Genomic DNA, 13,133 nt, shown 5'->3' with positions numbered 1-13,133 from the left:
CGTTCACAGGGATGTGTTGTTTTAATTTATCTGACCATTCCAGATCAATCCAATCCCATATTCAATCGTTACATGACATAGCCAATAATATTAAGACGGATGTTGATTCATCCTCCTGGTGGGACTGGTTATTGAGCTGGATGCCGGATTTGAGTTGGTTACGAAAATTATTTGTTAGTATTATAATCATAATTGCCTCCTTGATCATGATATGTTGCTGTATCCAATGTATACCGTCATTAATTAATACATTTAGGAGATTTAGGCGAGTCCCAGATACACCACAAGCTGCATATATTCAGATACCTCACGAAAACCCTGGGTCTCCAGAGGATTACCAGCAATATTTACAGAAATATTTTGAAAGGAAAAACAAGAAAGGAACAAAATGAAAAACCCACATTATATATGTAAATGGGTTTTAAAGAGAGGATTGAAGGGTTCTATTACAGTCCAAAGCCTATTTTTATATAAGCTTATATTTCATCATAATCTATACATTAATACATTACGCACACACGAACACGTAGCGGTCAAAGTTCTTGAAAAGCTGCTACTAAGAGGTTTTGCTCACATGTCACATATAGCCTTGGACTCTAATAAACGATAAGATAACTTAAAGGTGTAGCCGGCTAAGACGCCTGTTACTGGTTAACTTAAACATCATGTCATTTTCTACTATATATGTCTTATGAGATCAATAAGAAAACTCAGAGTGATTTTGAACTGCACAGAAGTGTCTTGTCATTATCTCTCTCTCTGACGTCAGATTTAAGAACCAAACCAAGCTGAATACTGAAGTCTTGTACCAGGGGTACACATAAGGGGGAACATAAAGAATATTTCCTTACAGGAATGATGCAGAAACAGAAGACATCCTGATGCATCCTGAACTGATCTCTTTCCATTTAGAAAGCATGAGGACTAAACGTAAAAGTTTTTTTTCCGGTACTGAGATCCTCTGCCAGATCTCAATATCAGGAAAACAACAATGAAGGAATAGAAAAATACAGCGGCTCACTGCTATTTTGTATGGAAAGGTGCTCACCCTCCGGCCTTACCCTCAAGACCAGAAAATTGATATACCGTAAATAAATAGATGAGGGGGCACACTCAAAAGGAAAACACTACTGGATGATGTAAATTTAATTTAATAAAATTATTATAAAAACAAACCCCTAAAATACACATAAAACATATACATCAAAATATCTGAATATGAAATATGCAGCAATCAAATGCATAAGAATATAACAAAAACACCAATGTCCTGCTTGGATTTGTAGATATAAATGTAGTAATCCCTGCAGTATAATTACATATCTACCCCACAAGGTAATTTGGTTGAAAATCGGTGAAAAACGGCACTGTGGCCCTTTGAAGTTGATATTAAAAAGCCCACATTATGCTGCTGCTATGGTGCCGTGATTTTAAGTAATGTTCCAATTAGGAATAGAATTGGGAATATAATGTAGGTGCCTTTTTCCTTGAATATCAGGATTCAGTGTCCTTAGATATATAAATCCACTTAGGCTGCTAGTGGTGGCTTGGATTAGAAATCAAAGTCCGATACTTCCTTTTGTACAGAGCTGCGTATATAACCTCCCAAGTTACTTACTGGTTCTTGCCGCTGTGACTTCTTATCCTTACCCCTTCTTGCTGCGAGACTGCAGCGCTGGTATCCCAGGTGGCCGTACACGGCCGACTGTGGCGTCCCACGTGACCTGGTCTCTGGGGTTCCGGGTAGACGCTTGTCTATGACGTCACTGTTTGTGCGGCTGTAACTTTGATATTGGAGGTGAACCGATGATGTTTATAGACCGCTAGTATTTTTCAACGATGTTTGGCGATCTGGCTGATGTTGAGGTTCCTTTCTTTGTTGGTTAGAATCCGCGCTCACTCTGATATGCCAGACGCGTTTCGAGGTATTACACCTCTTCCTCAGTGGCCACCGAGTGAGTGGATTCTCACTCCTTAAATACCGTATAGTCCCACCCATCAATCAACTCTCATATGTGTAATCTAATGAGTGGGATGGATTTGATTGCTGTTTTTCTTCCATCAAGATATAAAATAGCAAAATTTAAATTCACATTAAATAATAGCAATATAAATATAATTTAAAACATATTAAACACTTATATGAGTGATCTGCATGATCAAGACCTGATTTTCGAAAAAAACGCATTGAAACCGCATCAGTGTGAATTGTGTCTCACATGCGGTTTTTGTATTTTTATATTCAGCAGGATATAATAATCCCTTTTGGAGTCAATGGACCCAAAGACGCATCCACCAATGTTGTCATTTGGTGCGTCTTTGTGCTTCCTCGTTATCATTACCTTCAAAAATAGGTACTGATAACGAGGAAGCACAAAGACGCACCAAATGACAACATTGGTGGATGCGTCTTTGGGTCCAAAAATGGGTCCAAAAATAGGTACTGATAACGAGGAAGCACAAAGACGCACCAAATGACAACATTGGTGGATGCGTCTTTGGGTCCATTGACTCCAAAAGGGATTATTATATCCTGCTGAATATAAAAATACAAAAACCGCATGTGAGACACAATTCACACTGATGCGGTTTCAATGCGTTTTTTTCGAAAATCAGGTCTTGATCATGCAGATCACTCATATAAGTGTTTAATATGTTTTAAATTATATTTATATTGCTATTATTTAATGTGAATTTAAATTTTGCTATTTTATATCTTGATGGAAGAAAAACAGCAATCAAATCCATCCCACTCATTAGATTACACATATGAGAGTTGATTGATGGGTGGGACTATACGGTATTTAAGGAGTGAGAATCCACTCACTCGGTGGCCACTGAGGAAGAGGTGTAATACCTCGAAACGCGTCTGGCATATCAGAGTGAGCGCGGATTCTAACCAACAAAGAAAGGAACCTCAACATCAGCCAGATCGCCAAACATCGTTGAAAAATACTAGCGGTCTATAAACATCATCGGTTCACCTCCAATATCAAAGTTACAGCCGCACAAACAGTGACGTCATAGACAAGCGTCTACCCGGAACCCCAGAGACCAGGTCACGTGGGACGCCACAGTCGGCCGTGTACGGCCACCTGGGATACCAGCGCTGCAGTCTCGCAGCAAGAAGGGGTAAGGATAAGAAGTCACAGCGGCAAGAACCAGTAAGTAACTTGGGAGGTTATATACGCAGCTCTGTACAAAAGGAAGTATCGGACTTTGATTTCTAATCCAAGCCACCACTAGCAGCCTAAGTGGATTTATATATCTAAGGACACTGAATCCTGATATTCAAGGAAAAAGGCACCTACATTCTATTCCCAATTCTATTCCTAATTGGAACATTACTTAAAATCACGGCACCATAGCAGCAGCATAATGTGGGCTTTTTAATATCAACTTCAAAGGGCCACAGTGCCGTTTTTCACCGATTTTCAACCAAATTACCTTGTGGGGTAGATATGTAATTATACTGCAGGGATTACTACATTTATATCTACAAATCCAAGCAGGACATTGGTGTTTTTGTTATATTCTTATGCATTTGATTGCTGCATATTTCATATTCAGATATTTTGATGTATATGTTTTATGTGTATTTTAGGGGTTTGTTTTTATAATAATTTTATTAAATTAAATTTACATCATCCAGTAGTGTTTTCCTTTTGAGTGTGCCCCCTCATCTATTTATTTAAGGAAAACAACAATGCAAGTGTGAAAGTAGCCTAACAGATGACAATATCTGTCATTCTTACCATTACTTTTACATTTTACTGCATATTGTAAAGTAAAGTAGAACACAACCTGACTGGTAGAAAACCCTGGAATGTATATCTTGTAGCCTATAATAAGATCAAGCACATGATATTTGTGGAGTAAACAGCACTACAGTATAGCCTATAGCCTGCCCTGCAGCTCTCAGCACTGTATTCTGAGGAGAATGACAGGGAACGGATCCTGTGACTTGTGAACTAACTGAACTGAATCAATTACTGAACTACTATGCTCCGAGAACCATTCCTGACAGTCTAGTTCAATCAGATTTAGAAGACTGAGTGCAGCAACACCATCTATAATAGTTCAGAGGTATGGACGCATGGTGACTGTATGAGAAAGCAGGGCAGCAGCACCTAGCAGTAGGGAGACTGGAAGCTGCATCAAGACTGGAGACAGGTGAGGTGCATGAACCTACACACACACTGGGAGAGATTTATCAAACTAGTGTAAAGGAAGGCTGGCTTAGTTGCCCGTGGCAACCAATCATATTCTACCTTTTATTTTCCAAAGGGCCTCTGGAAAATGAAAGGTGGAGTCTGATTGGTTGCTATGGGCAACTAAGCCAGTTTTCATTTACACCAGTTTTGATAAATATACCCTGCTCTCTCTCACTCACACATAGGCTGTATGTAGGCAGTGTAATTTCAGTGTTACATTTTTAGATTTGCTGGGCTGTGTTGTTGTGTTTTTCTAGCAGTAAGAACTGAAAAGTAAATGGTAGCGTGACGGTGAGTGATCCTGCTGTAGCTGCTGTATCATCACCGTATAACCCTCCCACTCGGTTTAGACAGACCTCCCAAGTGTCCCTCTTATGGAAGGACAGTCCCTATTTTTGACCAAAGTCCCTCTGTCCCTCTCTGCTCCTTAAATGTCCCTCTTTTTGATCTAAGGTATAGATTTGCAGTGTTACATTTACAATATTGATCCAGAAATTATTTGTCTGGTTCCTTGCGGGGGTGGATTGGCAATAGACCTTAAAGGGAAACATCCCAGTGGGCCGATGCCCAGGGGGCCACCCAATCCCTCCTGATGGCCACAGGCCAGGTACATAATGATCTGATGCTTAACTTTATAGGGGCCACTTTCAGTTTTTTTTCCAGGGCCACTTTAAGTACCCAATCCGCCCCTGTTGCCTTGTATATTACTTCATAATTTGATGCAATTTGGATTTTAAACATTTCTATTTTCAGATAATATTTGCACTATTGTTCTAACTATTAAAGTGTATAAAAATCAGGAAACATTTACTTTCACAAAATGAACCATAAGCATCCCTCTTTGACCACCCAAAAGGTTGGGAGGTATGGGTTTAGTTCCCAACAAACTAATCTTTCTCAGGAATGTGAAATAAATGGGGGTCACTTGCAAAAACCGGATTTTTCCATCGGTCTTTTACTCCCATTTTGGGTTGGCTTTGCTGGTGGAAGATGTGCCGGCTTGCAGGTGTAAATGTTTGTAGATTTGTCGAGGTCAAAGTCCCGGCCCTGGCCTGGCCCCACCAAACCCTCGACTGTGAGCCCGAAGCAGCGCAAAAAGGCCTATGCGACAAAATATTGTCCCACAGGTGTTAAAAAATTCAGAAAAATTGGGGTGTGCAAATTTTTGCACCAAAAACTGGAGTAAAAATGTTCGTAATGACCCCCAGTGAGTTAATTCACTTTGGAGATTAATTCATTTTGAACTGATCATTTGCAAACTACTAATCACTATTCCCCAGGGCTGACTGTGTCTGGAATGTGATTGGCTGGAATCCGAGAGTCTAGTCACGTGAGCAGCTGAACCAGCTCTGTGAGCAGTGAAGAGCTCGTGAGCAGAGTGCAGTGAGCGGCGCTGGGGTTAGGACGTTACCGGTCAAGATGATGATTCTCGGCTACTGGGACATCCGCGGGGTGAGTGCTGTATACTTATACTGTATGAGGTAGATGAAGGCCACCGTGGTAATATGTGTTGTCTTCTTATTGGCTTAGCTAGCCCATGCAATCCGCCTGCTGCTGGAATACACCGGGACTCCCTATGAAGAGAAGCACTATGTGGAAGGGGACGGTGAGTTCTGTATGTCCGGGTGGGCAGTGAGCCTGCTGGCTACCCTTTTCATTGGCAATTATGAATCCTAGTGGCAGAAATCTGAGGCTGATCCTCCAGTTTTGGCCATAGAAGTATCGGCAAAGCTTGCTGCATGCTAATGGGATATGAAAATATACTGTTCATTTACAGCGCCAAAATCCTCTTGAAATCTAAAGGTGTGAATATAGCATACAGCTGTAAAAAGTTCTCAATTTTGGTAGGAAGTGAAGCATTTCTGGCTGTACACAACTTCCTATGTGGGCACCTTTGCCAAGAAAAAGTAGTGGCCAAGTTTACACCGGTGTGGTTTTCGCGGTCAGCTTAACACGGGGTGCTATTTGACACCAATGGTTGGATTATATTCTGTATCTACAAAAATTATGATCACTGGTGCTATTTCACAATGCGGACTGATAGCGCTGCAAGAAACTGTCGGTACCGCAACCGACTAAAATAATTGCAATATGAAAAACAGTATTGTTTCTGCGCAAGCTATCAAATATAAACTCTTAATTGACTCCTGTTGAGATTCCACCACATCTAATATTCCCCTATACGAATAGTGCAATTGGTTTGTGATATAAATCACTCCTACCTTTGTTTCTCCCAGAATCTATTCCTTCGTTAGTCCAGCTGTGGTAAAGCTCCAATAGCTTGGCTCAATCCCGGAGTCCAATTTTTCTGTTTTAGCAATAGGCCTATCTACCTGCAAATAACTATTTTATTTCTGAGTCAACCTTCATGTATTTGATATTATTTTTGACAGGACACCATAGACATTTCTTTTGTGACATTAGCTCACAGATATAATATTTAAAAAATAATAATATTAAAGAAAAAACGGTAAAAATTATAAAAAAAATTACATTTATGTATTATCAATTATTTTCCTGTTACAAAAGATTTCAAGACAAAACATTTCTAAAATTATTACTGTATGTTTGTACAGTGATAATGGATGCTAATTATGTTATTTATCCACTGTCTGAGCTCAGAATAAGACTTTAAAGGACTGGATTGCATTTTAGATATTGGCTGCCTATTTTTTCAGTGCTAGATCAAGGCGACTATTTTTAATTTTAGGGAAATTTGGACATTTAAAGCTTTTTTTTTATGTCTGTGTTTTGCATCTGTTTGTATATATTACCCCTTCCCCCTAAAAAAAATTGCTATCCTAAACTTAAATGAATACCTGTTTTTAATTTTTTTCTGAAAGAAATAGGGAAAAAAATGTGCATGTTATTATAGTTAAAAACACAAAGTCCACTATATAATATTGCTAATGACTATATTGTTTTTATTTTTCTTGAGAAGAAAAGGGGGAAAAATGTGCTACAATATTACTAAATGTATTACTAGTAGCTCCCTTTGCAGTACATGAGAGCTACAGAAACAGCGTAGCACAGCAAACTATACTATTTACTGGTCAGCTGGTGGCCATGACTTATCTTGCCTTAGTAACAGTGAGATGAGACAACTCCTTTGAGTCCCTTTATGATTTTTTGAATGAAAAAAAATGAATTAACCTCTTACTGCCACAGTTAGGGCAGGAAGAGGCTAATTCACAGTAGTGATATGTAGTTCAGGAACGTTCAATTAAAAGTGAATTAACTCATTTAGTTCACATTTCTTAAAGATTAGTTCATTAGGAACTTAAGCAAGTGGGAGGGTTAGACAGTAACGATAGAGCAGCTCCAGCAGGATCACTCACTGTCACACTTCAATTTACTTTTCAGTTCCCACTGCTAGAAACTAAAAATAGTAAAACACAACACAGCCCAGCAAACAAGAATGTAATAATAGTAAAACAAATCTGAACTTACACTGCCTAGAAGCAGCCCATGTATGAGTGAAAAACTGTGTGTAGGTTCATGCAACTCATCCATTTTTGTTATTCCATGGGTCCAGGCTGTCAGCTCCTGTACCTCCACTCTGTGCTAAACATGCTAGGTGCTACTGCCCTGCTTTTCAGCTCTTTCATACAGTCACCATGTGTTAATACCTCTAAAATATTATGGGAAGAAAAAATACGTCACCAGTACATACTAAATGGTAAAACACTGGGTAACACTGACATGGAAAAGGACTTAGGGATTTTAATGAACAGCAAACTTAGGCTACTTTCACACTTGCTTTCGGGGCTCCGCTTGTGAGTTCCGTTTGAAGGCTCTCACAAGCGGCCCCGAACTGATCTGTCCAGCCCTAATGCATTCTGAGTGGATACGGATCCGCTCAGAATGCATCAGTATGGCTCCGTCTGTCCTCCGCTTCGCTCAGCAGGCGGACACCTGAACGCTGCTTGCAGCGTTCGGGTGTCCGCCTGGCCGTGCGGAGGCAAACGGATCCGTCCAGACTTACAATGTAAGTCAATGGGGACGGATCCGTTTGAAGTTGACACAGTATGGCTCAATTTTCAAACGGATCCGTTCCCCATTGACTTTTAATGTAAAGTCAAAACGGATCAGTTTGCACTATCATGAATACATATATTACATGTACTATCATGAATTACATATATAATTTTTTATTTTTTTTTGTTCATGGTAATGCAAACGGATCCGTTCTGAACGGAGCCACCGTCTGCATTAATATAAGCGGATCCGTTCAGAACGGATCCGATCGAACGCTAGTGTGAAAGTAGCCTAAACTGTAAAAACCAGTGTCAGGCAACTGCTGCCAAGGCCAATAAGATAATGGGTTGGATCAAAAGAGGCATACAGTTGTGTCATCACTAGTGCTCCCTCTTTTCGCATATCGTTACTGCCGAAGCGCGAGTTCTCATCCTTTGCTATGAATGAAACGAACACTGTACCTGCAATACACAACAAAGCCAGCCGATGGCAGTGTTAACCAAAACTAGTTAATTACATTCCTCCGCTCTCACACTCCTTCATCCAGCATAGGGCTGCTTCCCCAGGCTGTCAATCCAAGTCACCTCCCCCTCCTAACCCCACTATCCACAGCAAAGACAAAGACTTATATACTACCGGCACATACTGCACCGCAGTGTCCGGCTCCACATCTCACTCTGCCGATTCGGCTGTGTACAGAGCAGTAGTTATGATTGCGATATTATGTCCCAGCTGTATATTCAGATTGTTACACCAGGGTGGGGGGAGAGCTTGGACATAATATCGCTATCATAACTACTGCTCTACACTCAGCCAAATTGGCAGAGTGAGACAAAAATTTGCATAGAAAGATAGACTAATCCCTAATTAAATAAATAAAAATACATACAGTACAAATATATATTACTGCAAATGGTGTTACTTTACTTTATGAATAAAAATGAATAATTTGTATACATGTATGTATATATATGTGCGTGCATATAAATATATTATAATTATTATTATTTATATTATAACATAACTTGTAATATATTTTTATATTTGCAAAAAATGCATTGCTAGTTATCAATAATATCAGTATTTACATTTCTATGCAGTCATACATTGCGATTGGTAGTTGAACTATGTATATACACAATATACTGCTGCACTGGATATAAATATAACATAAAAAACTTCTGAGGACTTAAGCTTATATTAGCAAATCGAATGTATATCAAATGAACTTTACTAAGGCTCTGAATAAGGTTGCATGCCCCCCTTATAGGCTGTCTGTGAATGAGATCGTACTCTATCTCTCTACACACTGATGCCCTGCCCTCCCATTCACTGAAAGCCCATAGACAAAAGGGACTCCCTGTTTGGGGGAAGGGGGGTATTGTCTGCAGGCTGAAAGTGCAGGTTATTTTCTGGCTGGAGACCCTTTCACTGCGTTTCTGGTGGAGTACGTGTTTATTAACTAAAATCAGGACAATAGCTAAAATAATGACCAGCAATAAAAAATAGCAATACATATAAATAAGTGATAGATCCAGGAGCATACACAAACAAATACATTAATATCCCATAAATACTGTAGGTCCTTCACTAACTGCCTGCTGTCTCTGTTATCTGGCAAATTCCATTAAAAGATCGAAGCGCTGACATTGATAGTTACTTACCAACTACTGCCACCTTGTCTATACTGCAACAAATTGCTGTAAACTTTGATATATATATATATATATATATATATATATATATTCTCTATTCTCCTATTCTATGCTGCTACAATTATATAAGAATATGGAAGTGAACTGACCTTCTTATTCCCCTCTGTGAATTGGAACACTATCTAACTCAGGTGCTGCTACATAAACTATGATATTTGTTTGTGTATGCTCCTGGATCTATCACTATTTGAAATGTATTGCTATGTTTTAATCATTGCTATTTTTTTTATTGCTGGTCATTATTTTAGCTGCTATATTGATTTATTATATATAAATATATTTTATATATTTAATTAGTGTAATATTGCATAATTATTTTTTAATACAGAGGTTATCTATCTTTCTATCTATATATGTCCATTATACTGTTCAATACACTATATCTAAATCACCATACCTCATATGGATCATGGAATAAATAATTATACAATATTATACTAATTATACTATATGTACATTTATATATAATATAAATACTGTATTAACATTCAGCCACTAAAGGGACATAGCTAATAAATACACTGTATCCACTACTTAAGAGAAAAACAAATAATAAATAAAAATAAATATGGAAAACTGCATCAAGATACAAAACAATATACATGTAAAGGATAAAAAAATATGAATGCAATAATATTGATTGTGTGTATCTGAGATACTTGAAGCAAACTATCTTATTATCTTACTATCTATTAAAAATAGGGCTGGAGGGGTTAATACGGGGTATAATACTCAAGTATGTCAGATACACAATCAATATTATTGCATTCATCTGTTTCCTACCCCCCACTCTCAGTATGGCTACAATAGGATCTAAGGCGCCTTTCACACTAGCGAGGAGGGGCTGGAGGGGTTAAAAATTAATTGAAAAAAATTTAACTCACCTTAATCCACTTGTTCCCACAGCCCGTCTTCTCTTCTGTCTTCTTTCTTCAGGACCTGGGTAAAAGACCTGCGGTGACGTCACTGCGCTTATCACCATGGTGATGGATCATGTGACGGACCATATGATGAACGTAGTGATGTCACCACAGGTCTTTTACCCAGGTCCTGAAGAAAGAAAACAGAAGAGAAGACGGGCTGTGGGAACAAGTGGATTAAGGTGAGTTAAATTATTTTTTATTAATTTTTAACCCCTCCAGCCCCTCCTCGTCGGTGTGAAAGGGGCCTTAGATCCTATTGTCGCCATACTGAGAGTGGGGGGTAGGACTTGGGTAAAAAACCTGATAATAATATTGATTGTGTATCTGACATACTTGAGTATTATACGCCTTATTAACCCCTCCAGCCCTATTTTTAATAGATAGTAGTAAGATAATAAGATAGGGGCCTTAGATCCTATTGTAGCCATACTGAGAGTAGGGGGTAGGAAAGTTATTAGAGAATGTCCCAATTTCAAGTAATAAGATAGTTTGCTTCAAGTCAGGTGCAGGCAGTGTAGTCAGCGATACTGAGGTATAATACTGCAATGTACACCATTAGTCGATCATTTTGTATGTACTTGCAACCTTAATGAAGGGCGGCATTAGCATATGAATCGCAATTTGCATCTAAATACCTTCAGTCTTTAGGGGATAAGAAAGTTATTAGAGAATGTCCCAATTTCAAGTAATAAGATAGTTTGCTTCAAGTATGTCAGATACACAATCAATATTATTGCATTCATCTGTTTTTTTTATCCATTAAGTGTATATTGTTTTGTATCTTGATGCAGTTTTCCATATTTATTTTTTGTTTTTATTAGCTATGTTAATACAGTATTTATATTATATATAAATTTACATATAGTATAATTGGTGTAATATTGTATAATTATTTATTCTATGATCCATATGAGGGATGGTGATTTAGATATAGTGTATTGTACAGTATAATGGACATATATAGATATAGATAGAAAGATAGATAACCTCTGTATTAAAAAATAATTATACAATATTACACTAATTATACTATATGTAAATGTATATATAATATAAATATATAAAATATATTTATATATAATAAATCAATATAGCAGCTAAAATAATGACAAGCAATAAAAAATAGCAATGAATAAAACATAGCAATACATTTAAAATAGTGATAGATCCAGGAGCATACACAAACAAATAAATTAACATCCCATAAATATCATAGTTTATGTAGCAGCACCTGAGTTAGATAGTGTTCCAATTCACAGAGGGGAATAAGATAAGTTCAGTTCACTTCCATATTCTAATATAATTTTAGCAGCATATCATAGAATAGGAGAATAGAGAATTTATATATATTTATATATATATATAGTAGAGAAGGAAAGTCCGCAGCACTCCTTTAAGTAAAAAAGTGAATTTTATTCACACATGTCAGACAACGTTTCGGTCCTCTCACAGGACCATTTTCAAGTCAAGTTTGTCCCATATCGAGGGACCACCGCGGGCACCTACATTTATTTCTGCACTAAAGGGAGTGCTGCCTGAATCTTTTTATGGATCTATATATATATATATATATATATATATATATATATGTGTGTATGTATATGTATATATATATATATATATATATATATATATGTGTGTGTGTGTGTATCCAAGTTCACAGCGATTTGTTGCAGTATAGACAAGGTGGCAGTAGTTGGTAAGTAACTATCAATGTCAGCATTTCGATCTTTTAATGGAATTTGCCAGATAACAGAGACAGCAGGCAGTTAGTGAAGGATCTATTTTAGGGATATTAATATTATTTGTTTGTGTATGCTTCTGGATCTATCACTATTTTATATGTATTGCTATTTTTTATTCTTCGCTCTCCAGGGCACAGGATTCCTGCGGGAGACCCTTTCACTGCTGGAGACACTGTATAGCGCACGGGAACTAACTAACTGACTGTAGTTCCATGCGCCATCTGGTGTTCACAAACCAACATTGCAGCCTGAATTTTCTCAATGGCTATTTACGCGATTCGGGTTTGCTAATTAAATTGGAAATCGCTTTGCGCTGCCGCGATTCTGAAGGGAGCGCTAACGATGCTATATCTGTAGATGCCCATGATGAGAACATAGTCCTGCCACTTTACAAATCACTAATCAGACAACACATGGAGTACTGTGTACAGTTCTGGGCTCCTGTGAACAAGGCAGACATAGCAGAGCTGGAGAGGGTTAAGAGGAGGGCAACTAAAGCAATAAATGGAATGAGGGGACTACAGTACCCTGAAAGATTATTAAATTTAGGGTTATTCA

The 13,133-nt window shown here is 38.0% G+C and overlaps 1 protein-coding gene across 2 annotated transcripts in view; it reads left to right on the top strand.

Annotated features, from left to right (window-relative positions):
• The first annotated feature begins 4,038 nt into the window (after positions 1–4,038).
• LOC122932734 (glutathione S-transferase Mu 4-like) overlaps positions 4,039–13,133 on the top strand; it is a 28,817-nt gene continuing 19,722 nt past the window's right edge. Inside the window, exons 1-3 of one of the 2 annotated variants that reach the window (XM_044287327.1) lie at positions 4,039–4,173; positions 5,495–5,666; positions 5,745–5,820. In XM_044287327.1, the coding sequence (XP_044143262.1) occupies positions 5,634–5,666; positions 5,745–5,820 (109 nt within the window). In that variant the 5' untranslated portion in view covers positions 4,039–4,173; positions 5,495–5,633. The remainder of the gene's footprint in view (positions 4,174–5,494; positions 5,667–5,744; positions 5,821–13,133) is intronic. The other variant, XM_044287326.1, reaches the window with a different exon arrangement.

The sequence above is a fragment of the Bufo gargarizans genome, chromosome 3 (assembly GCF_014858855.1).
Source record: "Bufo gargarizans isolate SCDJY-AF-19 chromosome 3, ASM1485885v1, whole genome shotgun sequence".
NCBI classification, from domain to species: Eukaryota; Metazoa; Chordata; class Amphibia; order Anura; family Bufonidae; genus Bufo; species Bufo gargarizans.
The sequence above is the reverse complement of the archived record's forward strand: the minus strand, read 5'-3'. Positions and strand labels throughout refer to the sequence as shown.